At 32.4% G+C, this 23023-nt stretch overlaps 1 protein-coding gene across 1 annotated transcript in view; it reads left to right on the top strand.

The window, feature by feature from the left end:
* klg (klingon) overlaps positions 1-23023 on the top strand; it is a 541049-nt gene that overhangs the window by 444954 nt on the left and 73072 nt on the right. The window contains exons 4-5 of the mRNA XM_073962243.1: positions 20912-21112; positions 21230-21351. Coding sequence (XP_073818344.1) covers positions 20912-21112; positions 21230-21351 — 323 coding nt within the window. The remainder of the gene's footprint in view (positions 1-20911; positions 21113-21229; positions 21352-23023) is intronic.

The following is a 23023-nucleotide window of genomic DNA, read 5'->3' as shown; positions in this document are numbered from 1 at the left end:
CACTAGGAAACCCTTCGGTAAAAATGTCCAAAGGATCCTTGAACAGACCCTTAACCACACAAAAATGTTGAACATTTGTGTGGGTTGCACCACGACGATTGGACAGATAGGGCCCAAATTTGAACATAAATTAAGTTTTGACAATTTTTAAAGATCCAAAGTTTGGACCACATCGGTTGCTACGTTCTATGAGAAATCGAGCGTACCATTTTAGCGAATATTTTCGAACTTTTGTTGGGGAGGTACCGGAAGGAGTGGACCTATAAGCACCACCTTCGAATTTCATCTAATATTCGAAGAAATATTACGATATCCAAAGTGTGGACGAACGCAGTATTCGGTTCGAGCTCTCCAGCCACTACATATGGTGCGGTGCCATAGGGGGTTTTTTACAACTTTCGGGCTGTTTTCTCAAGAAGTATGGACTTGCCCCTGAAAAAACTTTTACTGTCGTAATTGAGGCGGCGAATGCAAGTTGCTTCAGCAAAAATCAAAGTGATTCAAGAGCAGGTCTTTAAGTGAATTTATCCAAAATTTTGTGTTTGAGGTACCTGAAGGAGTGGACAAATATAGTCCATATTCTTACCTGATCCATATCTGGTATATATATTAGGATGTGTAAAGTATAGACCAAATCGGTCACTCCCATCAAGAGTTATCATGCGCACAAATTTTCCGAACATTTTCGAACTTTTGTGGGGGATGTACCGGAAGGAGTGGACCGATATAACCCATCTTCCATGTTTCGGTGTAGCCTGCATATAACGGTACGTCCTGATTTTGGCGTTTTAATGGCTTTAGGTACATTTTTTGTCCGAACTGTAAACTAAGGTCCATGTTTTGGTATATCCTCCATATAACGGTACTTCCCGATTTTCGGTGTTTTGATGGCTTAAGCTAAATTGTTTGACCGAAATTCTGGTTAGTTGATATTAGAGGTTCCCAGTGGTCTCAAATCTTCCCATCAAACATTTTCAACGTAGGTCCATGTTTTGGCATAGCACCCATATAAGGGTACCTCCAGATTTTAGGAATTTAAAGGATTTTAGCTTATTTTTTTACCGAATTAGTGATAATCTGACATTTGAAGTTCTTAGAGATAACGAAATTTCTTCATTAAAATTTGTCAACATAGGTCCATGTTTTAGTATAGCTATTCCTTCGGATACCTCCCACACAAAATTTCGGAAAAGTTCAGTTTAGGAGTTGCTGCCCTCCATACGACGGCACAAGTTTCAACAGGGGCAAGTCCATACTTCCTGAGAAAAAAGCCTGAAAGGTGCAAAAAGCCCCTGCGACACCGTGTGTAGTGTGGTTGGAGCGCAAAATTACTCTATTTTGTTCAAACTTAGTTCAAGTTCAAAGATAAGTCATATCGGTCCATAGCTTCAGGTATCTCCCCCACAAAAGTTCAAAAATGTTCGGAAAAATTGTTGCCACGATAACTTCTGAAGGGAGTGACCAATTTGGTCCATACTTTACACATCCTAATATATTTACCAGATATAGATCAGGTTTGTGTATGGGCTATATATGTTCACTCCTTCGGGTACCTCCCACGCACACACAAAATTTCGGATAAGTTTACTTTAAGGCTTGCTCTCGAAACACCCTGATTTTGGTTGAAGCAACTTGAATTTTTTCCGCCTCAATTACGACGGTAAAAGTTATATTTCTTTAGAAAACAGCCCGAAAGGGGTAAAAACTTCTATGTCGTGGATATGTAGTGGATGGAGAGTACGATAACTCCCGAACCGATCAACCAATTTTGCATTTTTTCCGAATTTGAGTATCTCGGTAACATAATGAAACATAATTATTTCGTATAAGTTATGAATATTACATGGCAGAGGGTCTAAAGAGTTCGGCATGGCCGAACATAACGCGTTTTACTTGTTTTTTTTTGCGATGATAATGTTTCTGTAGTTACCTATCTGCCACAGCACTCATAAGCATAGAAACAATGGAGGTGCATACATTTTGTCTCAGGAGAAAAAAAGACATGAAATGCCAAAAGACGTGCAACAAAATTGCACAAAATGTTTAAATACTTTTGGTCCTTTTTTTCTTTCCGTCTTCATAAATGTTTGCCTTGTTTCTTAGTTAACACTTTATGTGCCTTTCGTGAATACATATACATACACACATACATATGTGTGTGTTTCTTAGTCTGTTATTTTTTCGAGCTCAATTTCTTCGTTTCCCATGCAGGTCTTATGGGATCTATTATCTTAAAATGCACTTTGACTGTGTTTGGATATGACTGCGTATTAAATTTCCGTTTCCTCTTTGGTTAAGTGACAAATGTCAGTTTTTATGTTGTTGCATGCCAGTTTGTAGATGTGTGTGTATATGCATTTTTTAAGTTCATTGTTCTAAATGCCATTGTTGCTGCTCCTTTTATCGTCTCTGCCCTGGCCAATTGTATTGTTTAGAGTCTTGCGTTTAAGTCTAGTTATGTGTAGGTTTAAGCTACTTTTTTCTTCTTCTTCTTCCTTGTAGTTTTGTCCCGTTTTTCTTTCGTTTTTTTTTTCATTGTGCATATATTTCACAATTTGTTGGCAATATTTCTTGATATACAGTGTCAGGCATGGGAATTGTGATGGATTTAAACATGTCTCTTGGAAGTTTTAATGCGTAAGGTTAAAGGGCATTATTTCATTACAACCTCACGAGCTGTGATATTAAAATCATGCTCCCTTAATTTTCTATCACAAGATCACTTGGCACCGAGACTGCATTCAAGCCACCCTAATTAATCTTCCCCAGATCGACAAATGTCATTCACTTGCATATTTTTCTACCCACTCAACTCACAGATTCCATTTCAAATGCTTCTGCCTGTTCGTTTAGTTTGACGCTATAAGCACATTACAAAGTCTGCTGTCATTTTTCAATTTGACATAAATATTTTTCAAATGGACCGTTCAAAATGGATTCTGAAATATGTATTTCTGCGCCACTGCAATTCGCGTTCATCTCAATGGCAAACGGCAAAGTGGGTTGGTCGGTTGGTTGCTTGATTGGTCGTTTGTTTGATTGGTAGCTTGCTGCTTGGTTTTAGTTATTGCATTCGATTTGTTTTACTCTGTTGTGGCCAGAACTTTTCCAAAGAAGTTCTGTGGCTACGACTAAATGGATTGTTGAATGGTATGGCTAAAGTACATAACTAATTTTCCTATTAATATCAATGACCATGATTAGTTTAACAGTTTAGTGAACTTTTGTTGAACAGCTGCTGGATAGTTGGTTGGGCAATTTGTATTGTGATTGACAAGGCAAATGTGGTCAATGGATAAGTTGACATAAAATTTAGTGTGGTTAAATTGAAAAAAAAAATAGATGAAGGAACGATTGCAAATGACAGGAGATTTTAATTCTATTGACAGCATAAACGAATGTTAGAGATTTTTTGTTATTTATTGTATAAAATATGTCCTTAACCAACCCAACTTTAAATTTGTCACATACCTATTTACCGCCATACATCCCACATGTGTTTGAGATAAAGATTCCAGAAGGAACTACGGATCAATCAGCGTTGATATGAAATATGTTAATATATGTTAGTATTAATGGTTTTGGAGAATCTATATGGCGTTTTTGTCAACGGCAGTACTTGTGTCCCTGATTATAACGATTTAATTTGTTTACAGTCCCAACATAGTATGGTCAGTATAAAATTCTGAGTTGATCTAATCACAATAACTAAGCTAGAACGTTATGTTTTTGCAACTGAGTATATTACTGCAATGGGCATGTCAGGTTCAAGAATGGCTTCAGCCCCCATATACCTCCCGAATATCGGTATTTGATATACTTTAAGTACAGTGTTTAACCGAACTAACTCTAGTTTAACATTTGAAGTTCTCAGGGCTCCAACACTCCTCCACTAAAAATTGTCAATATAGGTCCATGTTTGAGTATAGCCCCCATATTACGGCACCTCCCGATTTACGGTATTTTTTTAGGATTTTAGCTACATTTTTTTTACCGAACTAGCTTTAATTTAACATTTGATGTAATTATTGGGTTCAACCTTTTTCCACCAAATATTGTCAAACTAGGGCCACGTTGTGGTAAAGCGCCCATATAACGGCACCGCCCGTTTTCAGTTATTTTCAGAAAGTTTGCTTATTTTTTTTTTTGTTCCCCAAAATGGGGGTATCTGGTATTTGAGGTTCTAAGAGATCACAACATTTCTTCACTTAAAATTGTCAACATAGGCCCATTTTTTGGTATAGGCCCCCGTGTAAAAGTAACTCCCGATTTTCGTTATTTTGAAGAATTTAGCTATATATTTTACCGAACTAATTATTAATTAAAATTTGATGCTTCCAGTGGTCAGAAAACTTCTCCACCAAAAATTATTAACACAGGTTCACACTTTGGTATAGCCCCCATATCAAGGTCCAACCCGATTTCTATGAATTTTCTGACAAAATGAAGACATTTGCAATATTTGCCTAAAATTGTGGACAGGAAAGAAAACAATTTTTAAAAAGTTTGTTTGCAATTAGGTTCATCCTTCTTGATACAAGGACCCAAAAGCTCTAAAGAACCACGCAGCTCCAATTAAAATAACTGACTAGACAAGATAACAAATTGTAAATCCGATTTAAGCTATTACGATTGGTTTAACGATGGTTTTAAAATTTCATTTAAGTATAATTAATCCTTAACGAAGATAGTTTCGGCTTTTTTACCGAAGGTAGTTCTTGCGGTTCTGATTACAAGATCCAGGTTTTGAGTGGACTAGTCCATGCTTGTAGACATGCTTGCTTACTTAGTTGGCTTGCTCACAGAAAATTTGTGCCATAAACCGAATTAAGAGTAGATTTGCACCATTCTCGATCTCTGGCAAAAATCTACCACATTTGTGGGGACACCTCGGTCTCTGATTCTGCTTGCTCACATAAAATTTGTGCCATAAACCGAACTAAGAGTAAAATTTTTCTTACTTGTGGGGATACCTCGGTCTTCGTTGTAGTTTCTCTCCTGTTGTTTTCATCGAAGGGGTAGTGAGGGAATCACCTTTAATTTTTATGACATGACCAAGCCAACACAATCGTTGTAGCTCAATAGATTAATTATGTGAACGCATATTGGCCCTTGATCTTTGAAGATTTTTTCTCTCAAACACACCAAGCACAGCCTTTCCTGCTTGCGAAAGTACCCACACTTCGGAACCAATCATTAGCACGGGTATATCAGTGATTTGCATAGCGTCATTTTTGTTTTGTATGACAACAAAGTAGCATCTGTTAGTCAGCACAATTCTTCTTCTAATTTCACAACTGTTGTTGTTGTTTTTGTGTTTATGGCGAGGTTGACGAAGTCCTTAACTACCTTGAAATTATATAAACCAACTACCACAGATGGTCGAAGTTTTAAGAACGCATTTCGCGTGGATACCGTCAGCTGGCTATTAAGTAGATTCTTGCCGACGGTGAACGTTGAACACACAACCTTTGAATTTGTAGTCGAACACACACGCCCTGTACCACTGTACTCATTACTTAGTAATTAGCGAAGTAAGTAATTTTACCTTGTTACATTACTTTGTAATGGGGTACATAATGACTAACAGGTCTGAATTTTTGTAGGGGTATTTTCTAGGATCTGCTGAAGGATAAATACATATGCCCCAATAACACTATGCAACACTGAAAATGCAAACAACTTCTAGTAAGCATTTTTTGAAAGTACATATTTAGACTACAAAAACCCTAGTAGGGTTTTGTCCTGTCAGATCCACTTCGGATTTTATGGTCTCATCTAAACCGGGCTAAATCTACACTTTTTTGCAATTATCAGGCCTTTATCTCAGAAACGAATAGGAATTTGGCCTTGCTGTCTTTAGCAATATTGTAGCCCTAAACTAGTAGAACTTATCTTTTGAAAAAAACCACATAAGAGAAACTCCATCTAGGGCATCAAAATCTATAAAGTATAGAAAATTTTACATAATTGCTGAAATTCTGGTCAGCATCAGCTAAACTATTTGGAGTTGAACCAAGTAACCTTTTGCAAAAATCTTCCAAATAAAGTTCTCAAGAATTCCTTAGAACATTCTGAAACTCTAAAATGTTTACTTCATGTTGTTTCAGCGGTATTTTGCATCATATCTTTTACAACACGCATTTCAAACACAGTTCACACCAACAGTTTATTCTCGCATTTCGGATTTCACTGCATTATTGACATTTTTATTAAATCGTCGTTGAAGAATGTACTGAAAACAACGGCATAGAGGCATTTTACAACAATAACATGTTCTGTAGAATTGTGTATTACATTCCAGGGAATATTTTCTCAAAAGAAAATATTCAGCAACAATTAACGGTTTTGGAGATACGGTGCGAAATGTATAAAATTTGTGGAATTTTTGCATATATTTTGAAATTTGAGGCAATAAATGTAGTTTTTCGAGTTCATTATTTCTCCAAATATGTTATTCTTGTCCTTATCTACAAATTTGCTTCAGAGGTCAGAAGAAGATTCGCATTGGTTTCAGAGATATAGCCCCGAATTTCTTTAAAAACTCAATATTTAACCATGTTTAGATGGGGCCATAAAATCCGAGCTGGATCTGACACAACAAAACCCATCTAGGGTTACTTGTCGTTTGGGTCTGTACTTTCAAAAAATCCTCAGTTCGAATTGTTTGCACAAGATCAGCTTAAAAATGTTGCACAGTATAATTAGAGCAGACAGTCTTTACTCATTTCTTTTGAACGGGCAACAGGATGCAATCGTCTGGTACGCGTTCTGCAAGATGGTGCTAACTAGCTCATGCTTCAGGTTTTGAAAAGCTCGGCTGGTAATCTATCGGCTCCGGCTGCCTTATTATTCGTCACCCCGTTTATTGATGGCTTTACCTTACCTTGGCTGGGAGGTATAAATTCAATACCATCTTCTGGGATTGGATCTTAGCTAGTATTGCATACAAACAGATTGAACAAATGTTTTTTTCCATATACTGAGCACTCTATCTGTATCAGTTACCAAATTACCTTCCTGGTCTCTATAAGAGAAATTGCCGGTACCAAAGCGATCAATTTGATGTTTCACTCTTTTGTAGAATTTTCGAAATTTATTCTGACTCCTATAATCTCGACTTTTTCACACTTCCGGTTTTTCTTTTTTATACTCTCCACCATATGGAAGGTATAATTAAATTTGTCATTCCGTTTGTAACACATCGAAATATTCGTCGGAGAACCTATAATGTATATCAGGAAAAATGTCTAAAAATGTCTTTTCCATTTCAAAAAAATAAAAAAAAAAAAAAAAAAATTTGGTACTACGTCAATGATTTTTGGTACATAGACTAAGAAAAAAATCGGCATTCCAAATCTGTTTTCGTTACTAACTTTGATCGTTGCGCGCAAAAGATATGACCGTTTTAATTATGATAATTAGAAAAAATTCTAAGAAAATCGCGGCTTAAAATAGTTAGCTGTTATATCCTATTATCGTTAACTGAATTCGTACCCTTTGCGATGATGTAAAAAATAATCGCAAAGCCTCAATCGATTCGCGAAAAATCAAATTTGTTAAATAATTTCACGTATTTACAAACATATTTTTGAAACAATAGTGCTCATACTTACGAAAAATATATAAAAAAATTATAAAAATATAAATGAAACCTAAATCGTGAAGTTTGGAGCTATAGTATTCTGTTATTTGCAAAAATGCAAAGAAAATATGACGAAAAAATCAAAATCATATTATTCTAATTTTATTTTTTATGGTTTTTTAGGAAAAGTTGGAGAAAAAATGTTTGAGTTCTTCGGCATTTTCGTGAAAATTTCACGCAATAATGATGATATTCCGTTGTAACAAATTTTTCGCTTATAGTTTTCCTATTGGATAATATTATTAGAACCTTATATTAAATCACAAGGAATTCCAATTGTGGCATAACGTTAAAATAATGTTATTTTGAATAATACAACATTTGAGACGCATATAAACCGCGTAATTATGAAAATGACATGATGCGCATCCGATTTTCCAACACAGCGAATCAATCCATTTTATTTGATGTACAGTTTGTCAAATTGGATTTGGCGGCCACGATGTAGCATCCGCTGCATATTAGGGTGCAAACTACAGTAAAATGGTCATAATTTCCGCGAAGTTCATTTACATTTTATGCGCATCCGATTTCGTGGGTGGATTTTTACGCGTCGTGGCTTGTTAGATTCAGAACGTAAAAAAACTAAATTTACGCGGGTTTCCACGGAAATCGAATGACGTTTGTAAATTTTAAACCAAAAAAATAGGTTTTTGAGAAAAATTTACGCACAAAAATGTCGTGTTTGGGCGCAGATTACTGTGATCCTGTGAGGGCTACACCCTCATGCTATACATTAAAAAATGCGAAATCGCGATTACTACAATCAAATAATAGGCTTTTAGGGAAATCCAGCTGCGCGTCCCGATTAGAGCAAAAATTCAAAAAACCCCATTTTTCAGGTTTCAAAATGTCAGCATCCGTTTGAGGTAGATACAGTGGATATATTAAAAAATCATACATTAGAAACATCAACTCTGAAGTGTACTCTTTAACTTCTCCTTTGAGCATTAAGCTCTACATTGTGTTGTAAAACCACTAATTGGAAAATAACATAATGAAACTCGTTTGCTTCAACGATTTTTTCCGATTTTTTACATTAGTACGACCACAGCTTCCGCTCAAATTATCATTTTAAGAAACCCCTCGGTGAATCGGGCTAAAACAGTTTATTTTACCGAAATGCGGTCAAAAGTTATGGTATAGTAAAACTGATCGCGAGTTACAATACCCCATACCTCAGTTTCAACATAAGTTAATTTTCTACAAAAACCTTGATATATATTATTGATCAACATAAAATTCTATGTCGATTTGACCATGTCCGTCTGTCCGTCCGTCTGTCTGTTGAAATCAATTTTAAAGATAGAGAGTTAAAATTTGGTACAGAAGTTTTTATTACTTGCAGGATGGTTGGTATTGAAAATGGGATATATCGGTCCACGTTTTGATATAGCCCCCATAGAACGGTACCTCCCGATTTTCGGTATTTTTAAGGTTTTAGCTTCATTATCATACCAAAATTGCTGAAATTTGGTACGTAGTCTTCTTTAGAGGTAAAAAACTTTCCCCCAGAATTTTGTCGGTATCGGTCCACACCTTCATATAGCCCCCATAGAACGGTACCTCCAGATTTTCGGCATTTTTAAGGTTTTAGCTTCATTATCCTACCAAAATGGCTGAAATTTGGTACGCAGTCTTCTTTATGGGTACAAAACTTTCCCCCAGAATTTTGTCGGTATCGGTCCACACCTTCATATTGCTCCCATATAACGGTACCTCCCGATTTCGGTATTTTGAAGGTTTTAGCTTCATTATCTTACCAAAATTGCTGAAATTTGCTACGTAGTCTTCTTTAGGGGTATAAAACTTTTCCCCAGAATTTTGTCGGTATCGGTCCACGCCTTCATATAGCCCCCATAGAACAGTACCTCCCGATTTTCGGTATTTTGAAGGTTTTACCTTCATTATCACACCGAAATGGCTGAAATTTGGTATTTAGTCTACGTTATTGGTATAAAACTTTCCCCCAGAACTTTGTCGGTATCGGTCCATGCCTTCATATAGACCCCATAGGACGGTACCTCCCGATTTTCGGTATTTTGAACGTTGTGGCCTCAATATTCCACCGAAATGGCTGAAAATTGGTATTTAGACTTCGTTGGGGGTACTCAAACTTCCGCTTTAAATTTGTCGGTATAGGTCCACGCCTCCATATAGCCCCCATGGAAAGGTACCTCCCGAGTTCCGTATTTTGAAGGATGTGGCTTCAATATTCCACCAAAATGGCTGAAATTTGGTATTTAGTCTTCAATGTGATATAAAACTGTTCGCCAGAAATTTGTCTGTACAGGTCCACGCTTTCATATTGCCCCATTTTCGACTAAAATTCGTCGGTATAGGTCCACGTTTCGATATAGCCCCGTAAGAACGGTACCTCCCAATTTGCGTAATACTGAAGATTTCGACGTCAATATCCCACCGAAATGGCTGAAATTCGTTATTTAGTCTTCCAAGAGTTATAAAATATTCCAGAAGAGTATTATCGGTATAAGTCCACGTCTTCCTATATCCCTATAGAAGCGTACTTCTTGAGTTTCGGTATTTTTTAAGTTTTAGCCACATTCTCTTACCGACATATAGGAAAGTTGATATGTAGTCTTCTTTGAGTCTAAAAACTTTCTGTCAGAAATTTGTCGGTATAGATCGACGTTTTGAAATAGCCCCCATAGAACATTGTTTTACCGAAATTGCTGAACTTTAGTATTAAGTCTTCTTCATACACGAAAGGAAACTAATTATTCCATTTTACTTCAATACAACTTGTGGTGGAGGGTACAACAAGTTCGGCACGGCTGAACTTAGCGCCGTTCTTACTTGTTTTCCTTAGGCAGGTTTGAAGATGAGCTATATCGGCCTACGTTTTGGTATAGCCCCCATATAACGGTCCTTCCCGATTTTCGGTATTTTAAAATTTTTAACCGAACTAACTTTAATTTGACGTTTGAAGTTCTCAAGGGTCACAGCACTTCTCTACTAAAAATTCTCAATATAGGCCCATCTTTAAATATAGCTCCCATAAAACGGTACCTCCCAATTTTCGACATTTTTAGGATTTTATCTAAAATTTTTAACCGCTCTAACTGTAATTCGACATTTTAAGTTCGCAGTGTCTCAGCACTTCTCCCCTAAAGATTTTCATGTTTCGGTATAGCTCCCATATAATGGTAGCTCCCGATTTACGGTATTTATTAGGACTTTATCTAATATTTTTAACCAAACGAACTGTAATTTGACATTTGAGGTTCTTAGTGGGCACAACAACTCCCCACCAAAAATGTTCAATGCCGGGCTATGTTTAGGTATAGCCCCAGTATAACAGTACCTCCCGATTTTCGATAATCTGAGGGGTTAAGCAAAATTTTTTGACTGAACTATCCGTAATTTGATATTTGAAGTCCCCTCAGGCAAGAAACTTCTTTACCAAAAATGTTCCACATTTCTTGACCGAACTGCCCATAATTGAACATTTGAAATTTCCAGAGTTCTTAAAATATCTCCGCCAAAAATTGCAAACATAGGTCCGTGTTCTGGTATAGCCCAAATATAACAGTACCTTCCGGCTCCGATGTAGCCAGAGGGTAATGGTAATTATACCCTCAGTCTTTAGACTAACGAGGGTATATACACTTTCATACGGGCAACATGTGCTCATCAAAGTAATGGTTTAACAAATTTGGCCTTCGTAATATGTTGTCCAAATATAAAGTTCAAAGATGAACCACATCGGCCCCCTCCATCATGCACCTCCCCCACAAAAGCTCAAAACCGTTCGCTGAAATGGTGCGCACGATAACTATGGAAGTCAGTAACTAATTTGGTCCATACTTTGCACATCGTATTAATTCTACGAGATATATGTGAAGTTCGAATATGGACTATATATGTCAACTACTTCGGGTAGCTCCCACACAAAATTTTGGAAAAGTGCATTTATGGCGTGCTCTCGAACTGTTTTGATTTTTTGCAACCACAAGTACTCACTGTCCCATTACGACCGTACAAGTTTTATTTGGGCGTAAGTCCTTACTGCCTTAGAAAATGTTCCGAAAGCTGTCAAAAGTCCTACGGCACCAAGTGTAGTGGTTGGAGGGCACGATAACTCTCGAACAGATCGGCCGATTCGGTCCAAAATTTGTCCTTCGGAATATGTTGTCCAAGTTTAGTTTTGTTCGTAAAAGGGTCATATCGGCCCACTCATACCGGACTTCACCCACAAAAGAGCAACAAAATTCTCTAAAATGGCACGCATGATTATTTTGAACGGAGCAACCGATTTGGACCACACTTTGGACCTCCTAGTATTTTGTCTAAATTTAGTTTAAGTTCAAAAATGGTTTATTTCGGTCTTCTTCTTATGGTACCTCATCCGCAACACTTTTGTGTTTAAATCAAAATATATATCTTTCACTAAAAGCTCCCTAATACATAATTATTGGGAAAATTATTTTGGTTTCGTAGCCGGTAATCCATTCAATAGTGGCCTTCGATCATAGTTTCAATTCACACAGGCTGAGGGTATATCTCTGTAATAGTCGGCTTTGCTCTTTGAGACATTTTACGTGTAAATGTTGAAATTTTGTCGTGGATAGGAAAGGAAACAAAATATTTAATTTTATTTCAGAATATTTTATTGTGGAGGATATAAAAAGTTGGGCCCAGCCAAACTTTATGATTTTTTACTTGTTTATAAATATGAATATAAATAGATCAGATTCCCAGATCGTGTTTCTTAAAACGTTTCTGGAGACGTCAACTTTAGTTTTTTTCACAGTAAAATGTTTGTGGATTACTGAACTCCCGACTCACCCAAAGTTTTTATCTTTGTTATGGGTGGACGCGTGACACATGTTAGTTCACTATTTTAAACAAATGTTAAAGACACCTCTGGGAGATTAGTTTCCACTTGAGATGAAGCATGTGCCAATATATAACCTGAACTTTGATATGTTAAAGCCGATAATCTGTTTTACAGAGTGTAGTATTCTTAAAAAAATCACATTTTGTCAAATATATTTCTCGAAAAATATACGTAAAATTATTCGGAATATAGCTGAGTAAAAGGCCCTTCAATTAGTGTCCTATAAAAATCACATTTATTGTTATCGAAAGAAATTTTAATAAACAATTCTCGTTTAAAAAAAACTTCTGTGTTCGTCATTGGAATATACAGTTTGCTTTCTACTTCTTTGAAATTCGGAAGACAACTGTTTTGCCTTGTCCAGTTTATTTCAATTGAACCTAATATCTTTTCCGTTTTCATAGACAAACAAAATGAAAAATTACCATTTTAGAGTTCATCTCTAGTGATGCGATTGTGAAACAATGACATAAAGGATATCTAAGCATTTTTTTCGTCCTTTTTTGAATCTCTGACCAAGCAATGACATTTGTCTCTAGACTTAGACACAGAATCACTCATAAAAGAACTCAATAAAACATGTTGAACAAATACACCAAGCTCAATAGCATAAGATGAACCGTTGATGCAGTATACACATAGAACATACAAAAAATGTATGAAGATGTGTGTCACGAGTGCCTATGTGAATGCACATAGTGATAACTCAAATCAAGCATTTCGTGGAACTCTTTGACATAGCCCCAAGATGAAAAGAGTTAATATTCCCCAACACTAGGAAAATAGAGAAAAGAAGCTTACATTCGATTTGTGAGTATTGATGGATTCCGAGAAAAGAAATTTTATTTAAGCCTTGTTGTACAACAAGAGAAATGTGAATTCCTTTGCAAATCATAGGACATAAAATGTAATTAATTTTTTAATTAAAATTAAATGCCAAACACCAACGATTTATTCGACCACATGTTTAGGAAGTGCAGAGAAATGCTTCCGCAAATATTTCAATAAATTAACCAAGATCATAGTACAAATCTTTATTAGAAAATTAGCAGAGAGTAAAAAGCAATAAAACAGCATTATATTGACTTGGTAGTCAATGGAATCAAGGGCAATAAAATACAAATTGATTTAATGTTCCATTAAAAGTGGTTACTTGTAATGAAAATAAAAGAAGCTAATTATTGAAAGCTCCATGACAACCAAACACACAGTCACATTTATATAACAATTTCAAGGAAATCGGAAAAAAAATTTAAAATATTTTAGATGACATGCTTCTAAACATTATTACCAAAATAAATAAATCCATTTTATACAAAATTATAAGAGATAGTAGATATACGATATCTTTCAAATAACCCTTTCCGAATTTCATTCTTAGTTTAAAGTTTACACCTTTTATAATCATATCTACTTACATACATATGTATCTTCCACTTTTCAAATTTTCTACCCTATCTGCTCTCTACTCATCGTAACTCTCTCTTTATCTGTGTAATTAATACTAAATAAATACAAATTAAAACCCATAGATAGACACAGATAAACAAAAGCATGAACGAAGTATTAAATTTCATTAAAATCCAATTTATTGCCGTAATACAAGCAGAACAAAAAACACCATGCGGAAGCAAAAAAACCCCATCTCCTTACCAACACCATCATTACCTCCACTCGTGCAAATAAGCTTATAAAAACCATAGAAAGGCAAATAAAATGAAAGCGAAAGAAATCTTCACGATTTGTTGAATTAAAAACACATAAAACGGGATTTTCATGATGGTCATTTGGTATTCTGTTTTTTCTGTTATTTACTTTTAGCTTTACCCTGTTACATCGCCATGCACACACATACCCACACACACAAAATCAATGACTTCTTTTTGCTCAACTATTCTCCACCTCCCTGTTTCCTTTACCATTCCCCTTCTTTTGTTGAATGAAAAACTAATAAAAGTATTGAATTGTAAAATAGCCAACAAAGGTTTGAACTATCAAATCCCATTCCCATATAATATTACAACACACAAAGGTGTTAACTCAAGTGAATAAAAATGGTGAATGTAGATAGGTAGTTGGTGTTGTTGTGTATCTTTTGTTTTAATTTCTAGATTTGACATTTAATTTGTTTTATTGGATTAAATAGCGTTGACCAGTCAGTTGGAAAAAAAAGAGAAACCCTGAAACAAGTGCTTGTCCACTTAATGTTCTAAAAAGCCATTATCTGTTCTGTAGACAGACAATAGTTGTAAGTTTCACCTTTGTTTATTCCTATGAAAACATCAATAAATTGGCTTCTGATGGATATACATACATAGTATATTAAGTTTCCTATCAGGAAGAATAGAGTATTTGTAGATCAGCAAGGCTAACATTGTTTAGTAAACTTCCTAAGATGGGAATGAAGAACTATAGACTTCAAATAATGGTTCATGCTTTCAAAATATGTTTTAAGACCTTGAACAAATAACCTGAAAACAGCTTTTTGGATCGAAAACTTTTGATAAAAATTCACATGTTAATCAATGTTTAAAAATCGTTTACAAGTAAAAAATTATCAGTAGATTTGCTAACAGAGATATACCCTAAGTTATACAAGGTATCGTGCACTCCCGCTAGCAGGGTAGACAGGATTTCTGACAGGGCTAAGACGACTCTAAATTACCCGACACGGATTTCATCCAAATAACCATAATTTTGATGAGACAGATTTTTATCATATCCAATAGATATAGATTAAAATAGATTATTTGTTAGTTTAAGAAAATCGAAATATTTAAAAATAAAATTTTAACAAATTCACGATCTACGTTTGTAGCCTAGCCCAATTTTTTTAATTCTCGAAAAAGTAAAAACATTTAATTAATTTACAAAAATATTTAAAAATCCAATATTTAAAAAATAGGGTCTAACTAGAGAAAATATTAAGGGGTCGAATATGGATAGCAACCCAACTCTAGTTGCGTTGCCCACAGCAAATTTAGTGATAGAATTTTCTATTTCCTCATTAAAATTTATACTTTTTTCCAATTAAATTAATAGCTGAAGATTCAAAACACTGATATTAATTGAATTTGACAAAAATTCCCGTCTTTTTGCTCATTTTAATCGCATGATTTCCTCTTCTGGCAACGCAACTCCAGTTGAGTTGCGATCCATAATCGAACCCTAAAAAAATTTCCAAACTCCAAATCAAAAATAAACTTTTTAAAAACTCAACGTTGAAAAAAAAATTATAAAATTCTAATTTATTTCCTAACTGTGAAAAATTCAATCTGAAAAGAAGATTTAAATAATTCTAATTTATTTCCTAACTGTGAAAAATTCAATTTGAAAAGAAGGTTTAAAAAATGTAATTTGAAAAAATATTTAAAAATCCTCGCTGGAAAAAAATATTTAAAATCCCATGTTGAAAAAAATATTTAGAAATCCACGTTGAAAAAAATATTTAGAAATCCACGTTGAAAAAAATATTTAAAAAATCCACGTTAAAATATTTTTGAAAAATCCACGTTAAAAATATATTTAAAAATCCTCTTTGAAAAAATGTATAGAAATCCACTTTGAAAAAATGTTTAAAAAATCCACGTTAAAAAAATATTTAAAAATTCCAAGTTGGAAAAAATATTTTAAAAATCCACGTTGAAGAAAACATTGGAAAAATCCACGTTGAAAAATATTAAAAAACACGTTGACAAAAATATTTAAAAATTTCACGTTGACAAAAAATATTAAAAAATCCACTTTGGAAAAATATTTTAAAAGGTCCAAAATTGAAAAATAATTAAAAAAATCCAACTCACAAAAAATCTAAAACCATAAAAAATATCTTAATAAAAATTCATGTTGAAAACATATTTTAAAAAATTCACGTCTAGACAACAAAATTTAAAAAAAAAAAATCAGGTCTAAAATATATACAATTTTTAAGAGAATCATTCAAGTCCAAAACATTAAAAAATATATTAAAAAAAGTCAAGCCTAAAATATTAAAAAAATCAAATAAAATAATATTTAAAAAAATCAATTCTAAAGCATTAAAAAAAATATTTTAAACAATTCAAGGCTAAAACATTAAAAACATCAAGTCTAAAATATTGAAAAAATATACTTATAAAATCAACGCTACATTAAAAAATCCACGTCTAAAGCATTGAAACAAAATTTAAAAAATCCACGTCCAAGCATTGAAAAAATGTAAAAAATCCACGTCCAAAATCCTTTTTTTAAATGCAAGTCTAAACATTGTAAAAAAATATTTTTAAAATATCCATTGGTTAAAAATATTTTTAAAAATCCACATCTTAACATTTATTTTTTAAATCCATTTCTTAACATTGAATTTTTTAATCCATGTCTTAACATTAAGTTTTTTTTTTAAATCCACGTCTGAACAATTGGACACATTTTTTGAAAAATCCACGTCTGCAAAATTTAGGAAAAAAGTGAGAAATCCTCGTCTGAAAAGTTGAAAGAAAAATTCAAAAATCCAATTCTGAAAAATTGAAAAAACTACTTTTAAAAAATCCCCGTCTGAAAATTAAAAAAAAAACAGATTAAAAATTTGAAAAAAGAATGTATTAAAAAATTTCTAATTTTTTCCAAAATCTACTCAAACATTGAAAAATATATTTTTAAAACACCTATTTAGAAAAAAAAATAATTTTTAAAACGGACAAAAATCTTCTAAAATAACAATACGGAAAAAATATTTAAAAAACTCCTCGCTTATTGCCAATTAAAAACAAAAAACGGAAAAAATATTTTAAAAAATCCACGCTTTTTGCTTTGAAAAAAATGGGAAAAATATTTTTAAATTTGTCAATTAGAAAAAAAACGGAAAAATATTTTTAAATTTACCAATTAGAACAAAACCGAAAATATTTTTAAAAAATCCACATTGTCAAATAAAAAAAGGGAAAAATATTTAAAAAATCCACGTTGTCAAATTAAAAAAAAAGGAAAAATATTTAAAAAATCCACGTTGTCAAATTAAAAAAAGGGAAACATATTTAAAAAATCCACGTTGTCAAATTAAAAAAAAGGGAAACATATTTAAAAAATCCACGTTTATTGCCAATTGAAGAAAAAAAACGGAGAAAAAATATTTAAAAAAAATCCACGTTTATTGCCAATTGAAAAAAACGGAAATAATATTTTTAAAAAATGCACGTTTATTGCCAATTGAAAAAAAAACAAAATGGGAAAAAACGTTTTTAAAAAATCCACGTTCATTTCCAAATTGAACAAAAGGAACAAATTTTGCATCCAATTGGAAAAAAGGGAAAATATTTTTTTATAAAATCCACGTTTTTGTCAAATTGTCAAAAACCGGAAAAACTATTTTTAAAAAATCCAAGTTTATTTGTCAAATTGAAAAAAGGTAAAATATTGTCGAATGTAGTTTTTGTTGACCTTTGGACTGTCTATTTTTGTTGGTTTAGTTTGGCTATTAGGTCAGGAATAAAAACAAGAGTTTTTGTTTTTAGTTAGTTTGCTTTATTAACCAATATTTCGAACGTCCTCGACGTTCATCATAAGGGATTTTTAATTTCACTTAATTAGCTATCGGTTACAACATCTGCACATCACAACTAATGTCCAAAATATTTTTAAAAAATCCACGTTCATTGCTAAAAGAAAAAATTAACGGAAAAAATATTAATGGTCAATTAAAAAAAGATAAGGAAAAAATATTTTTAAAATATCCACGTTAATGGTCAATTAAAAAAAGATAAGGAAAAAATATTTTTAAAATATCCACGTTTATTGTCAAATTGAAAATAAAAAACAAAAAAATGTTTTTAAAATATCCACGTTTATTGTCAAATTGAAAATAAAAAACAAAAAAAATATTTTTAAAAAATCCACGTTTATTGCCAAATTGAAAAAAACTGAAAAAAATATTTTTAAAAAAGCCATGTTTATTGCCAAATTTAAAAAAGGAAAAATATTTTTAAAAATCCAAGTTTATTGCCAAGTTGAAACAACGGAAAAATGTTTTTAAGAAATCCACGTTTATTGCCAAATTGGAAAAAGGAAACAATATTTTATAAAGCAACGTTTATTGCAAAATTGAAAAAAAAAACCAAAACAAAAATTAAAAATCCGCCTTTTTTGCCAAACTGGAAAAATATCATAAAAGTCCACGTTAATGGTCAAACCAAAATAGAATATTTTTAAAAAATTCCCCGGTTATGGCCAAACTGAAAAAAAATATTTTTAAAAAATCTCGTTTATTGCCTAATTTAAGAAATATTTTAAAAAATCCACGTTTGTTGGCAAATTGGAAAACATATTGAATAAAATCAATGCTTATGACCAAACTGGGAAATATTTCTAAAAACTCGAAGAATTACTTTCAAACTTTATTTACTTGCGTGGAACTCCACATAACATTTTCCCCATAAGTCGATCTAAGAAAAGATCTCGTCTTCCAGTTGTTTAATCTACCAGTTGTTTAATCTTTCCACGCAGTTCGTATTTATACGCCCGTTCAATGGGCTCATCGTTCATTTTCATTACATGACCTAACCAATTTTCATTACATGACCTAGAAGCTACTAGCTCTTTTTTTAGCTAAAACTGTCTACTAGAATTATCCTTTAACTTTAACACAGAATTATTTAGCAGGTTCTCATTCAAATAACTTTTTAGCTGGAACTTATTTTCCGTTCTCAGAAAATATCGTATGTAATAATTGTTGGTATATTTTCTTACTCCCAAACGCGATTTGATATATAAATACAATTTCCATTCCCTTATTTTAATTTGTATTAATGCGAAAGTGTTAAGAAATACATCAGCCTTAATATATTACCTTGAATTTTATGGTCAATTAGTTTGCTGGTCCCAATTAATTCCCAATACTCAGCTATTTTATGTGGCAAATTAATGGCTATAATTCTTGTTGCCTAGCAGTGGTAATAGCTGTTGTTCGCTCAATGTCCTGCCATTTGGTGAAGGTGTTCATTTATGTGTGGTATATTGTTTCTTTCCATCCACACTTCTTTCTTCTTCATCTTTTCAATGTTATATTAAATTATTTGTTTATAGTTCCTACTACTGCTACACACTAACAACATTTAACTCTTCTCTTGCCATACAAATCTTTCTTTCTTTTTTATTTGATTTCGTTTCATTTATTTGTGCATTTGATACTAATCTAAGCTTTATTCATATCCGGAGAAGGGGAATGCTTTTGATTCTTTTATTTCATTAAATTTCTTGTAGTTTCTTCTTTTATTTATTTTTTTCTATTTTCATGATTGGCATTTCAGGTTGATTTTTCAATACCATTTCCATTTTGTTTTTTCATTTCACGTTTGTTACAAAAACAAGACTTGATTTGATTAAAAGTTAATCTTGAGTGTAAAGCAAAAGAATCAAACTGTATTGTTTTAACTAATCCTTTTAAGCTCAATGACCAATGGGTGCGTGTGTATGTGTGCGTAATTGATAACATGGGTGCTGATGTATGGTGATTTGTTTTCTAAAGGAGTTCCGTAATAAAGGAAATGAAAGGATGTACATAGTTTGATTGATTAGAGCTCAAAGAAAAAAAACTATTTACTAGAAATCATCACAAAGATAGATAATTGGGTGAAAGGTTAATTTAGAATTCGAAATTTTATAGATTCGATTTTACAAAGGAGAAACTTAAATGGATTTATTTAGGACATAGGTCAATTGAATACGATATTTAACTATTTTCCTTGAAAACAGTAAAACTTTCTTGATCTGAAGGTGTAGGAAAGATTACATTACAAATTTATTAAAGAATATTAAAAAAGTAAATACTCAATATTATTATAATTAACGTTTAAAATTCTATAAGCCAAAATATAATGCAAAAAAACTATTGAAAATTTCATATTTAGGTTCGACAAGAAAAAAGGGTGAAAAATATTAAATATTTTTAAATATTTTTTTTGTTTTTTATATAATTATAATAGGTTAGGCAAATATACACAGAGTATCTCCTACAGGGCCTTCTTTAAATAGGATACTTTTTAAAGTTCTCTTCAAGGGACTGAGAACGAAGGGGTCCCGTTTAATAGAATACATCTAAAAGAGATCTTCTACAAATAGGAGACCCCCTTCTGGAGGCTTTTTTAAATATAAAATCTATGAAAGTCAACTTCTCTGAATGGAAGACCTCCTTTACCTGTATTCCATAAATAGAAAACCTTCTATTTTACCATTTATCTAAGGCCAACGATTTATTTTTTAGACATTTAGTCATGTTTTCTCCATGTAAAAACTATCAATGCTTTTCAACACCACATACACACACATACTGTTACACCACAAAAAACTCCCTATCTTTCCCTCTATAAATCACATGATATATAATGATGCTGACAATATATAATGCCTTTTTATTCGTTATTTTCTTTTTGCAGGAAACTTTGTGTTATTGTGGCGTCGTGGCATTAATGTTCTCACAGCCTCTAACATAATGGTGACAAGGGATGAGCGTGTAAGACTGATAGATGGTTATAACTTAGAGATATCCGATTTGGAACCACAAGATGCCGGTGATTATGTGTGTCAAATTAGTGACAAAGTAAATCGTGATCAAGTGCATACTGTGGAAATTTTGGGTAAGTAGAGAAAAAGAGAAAATATTTTTCTTTAAGACAAAAAATAAATACAAAATATTATTTGTGTTTTATTGTTATTTATGTGGCTTTCATTGTTGTTGTTGTTTCTGTTTACAGTACCACCCAGTGTTCGTGCCACACCAACTTCAGGCAATTTACAGGCCCGCAAAGGCGGCCCAGTTACAATGGAATGCAAAGGCTCTGGTAATCCTGTGCCATCTATCTATTGGACGAAAAAGGTAAGGCGCTTTAGATTATTTTAAAACTATATTGAAGGAAAGTATTTTTATTCTTTCAATCACAAATAATTAAGTTTCTTTTATTCATTTTATTTGCTAATTTACTCCATTACATACTTTTATTTACACTTATTTTGGATATTATAATCCAATTCTTTCCACACAATTCGATTGAAATAATTTCAATATTACATTTAATATTTAACATCTGAATGTAAACAAAAATTATATATTTTTTAAACTATGCGAGATTTTTTAAAATATATTTTACAAAATAATAGTGCCTTCTTAAACAAATATTTTTAAATATGTTTTTAATTATTTGTTGGAAATAGTGGAATTTTAAAATTCTTTTACTTTTTTGAATATTTTTTAATAATCGTCGATATTATTTACATATTTTCAAATAATGATGGGGGTTTTTATACTTTTTTAATAAACGTGGAAATTTTTAGAAACTTTTTTAAAAATTGTGGATTTTTAAATATTTTTTTAAATCGTGGATTTTTTCTAAATTTTTTTAATCGTGATTTTTTACGATTTTTTTAATAATCATGGATTTGTTTAAATAGTTTTTCATATTCGTGGATTTTTTAAAAATATTTTTTTAAATCAATGATTTTTTTAAATTTTATTTTAATCGTGGATATTTTTAAATTTTTTTAATAATTTTGGATTTTTTAAAATATTTTTTATAATTTTTTATTTTTAAAGTAAGCCCGATTCTCTAACTCATTTTTTGAGTTCCCGTCAAAAATCGGTAAAATAAAAACGAAAAATTATGAACGAATGTTCAAATAAAAGTGGACAACACTGTTGCTATCGGTAGAACTTTACGACTACATTTTATTCGTCGCTAACATACCAAAAAATATCGTTAATTACCGAATTTATAAACATTTTAATTTTACCGATTCTTGTCGGTAACTCGAAAAATGTGTTAGAGAATCGCACTACTGAATCACAGATTTGTTGTTTTCAAATTTTAAAAACAACAAGTTTTTTAAGTGTGTGTAGTTAAAATTGATTTACTTTAGAGAAGAGCAGAGAATACTAGATTCGCCCAACGGCACTTGGACTCATTAGTTCTCTTAGTTCTTTGCATTGAAGCAAAGAGCTCTTAACCAATTTTATGACGACTCGAGCTCAAGAATAAATATGACCGACGAATTAGTTTAAATGCGAATTCAACAGAAACATTGAAAAACCAAATTATAAAACCAAATTATAATCGTAAATTTTTTTAAATCGTGAATTGTTTAAAATGTTTTTTATAATCGTGTATTTGTATACCCTACACCACACAGTGGTAAGGGGTATTATGTCTTTGTGCATTTGTATGTAACCTACAAAAGGAAACGAAATAGACCCACAGTTCCTTTTGGGGATATACATATAATCACTTTCTGAGTCGATTTATGCGTGTCCGTCCGTCCGTCTGTCCATGTATTTTTGTTCGCAACATACAGGTCGCATTTTTTGTCCGATTCAGCTGAAAATTGGGGACTACAACTTTTTTAGCCATAGGAAGAACGCTATTACTTTTGGTGAAAATCGGTTCAGATTTGGATATAGCTCCCATATATATTTTCGCCCGATTTCATGTATTAACTGCACCAAACACGCTATATACGTCCAATTTTGATGAAATTTTGAATGTGTGACTGAATTT

Source organism: Musca autumnalis, unplaced genomic scaffold, assembly GCF_047663935.1.
Source record: "Musca autumnalis isolate F117 unplaced genomic scaffold, ASM4766393v1 scaffold_1, whole genome shotgun sequence".
Taxonomy (NCBI): domain Eukaryota; kingdom Metazoa; phylum Arthropoda; class Insecta; order Diptera; family Muscidae; genus Musca; species Musca autumnalis.
Note: the sequence above shows the minus strand (reverse complement) of the source record. Positions and strands in the feature narration are given on the sequence as shown.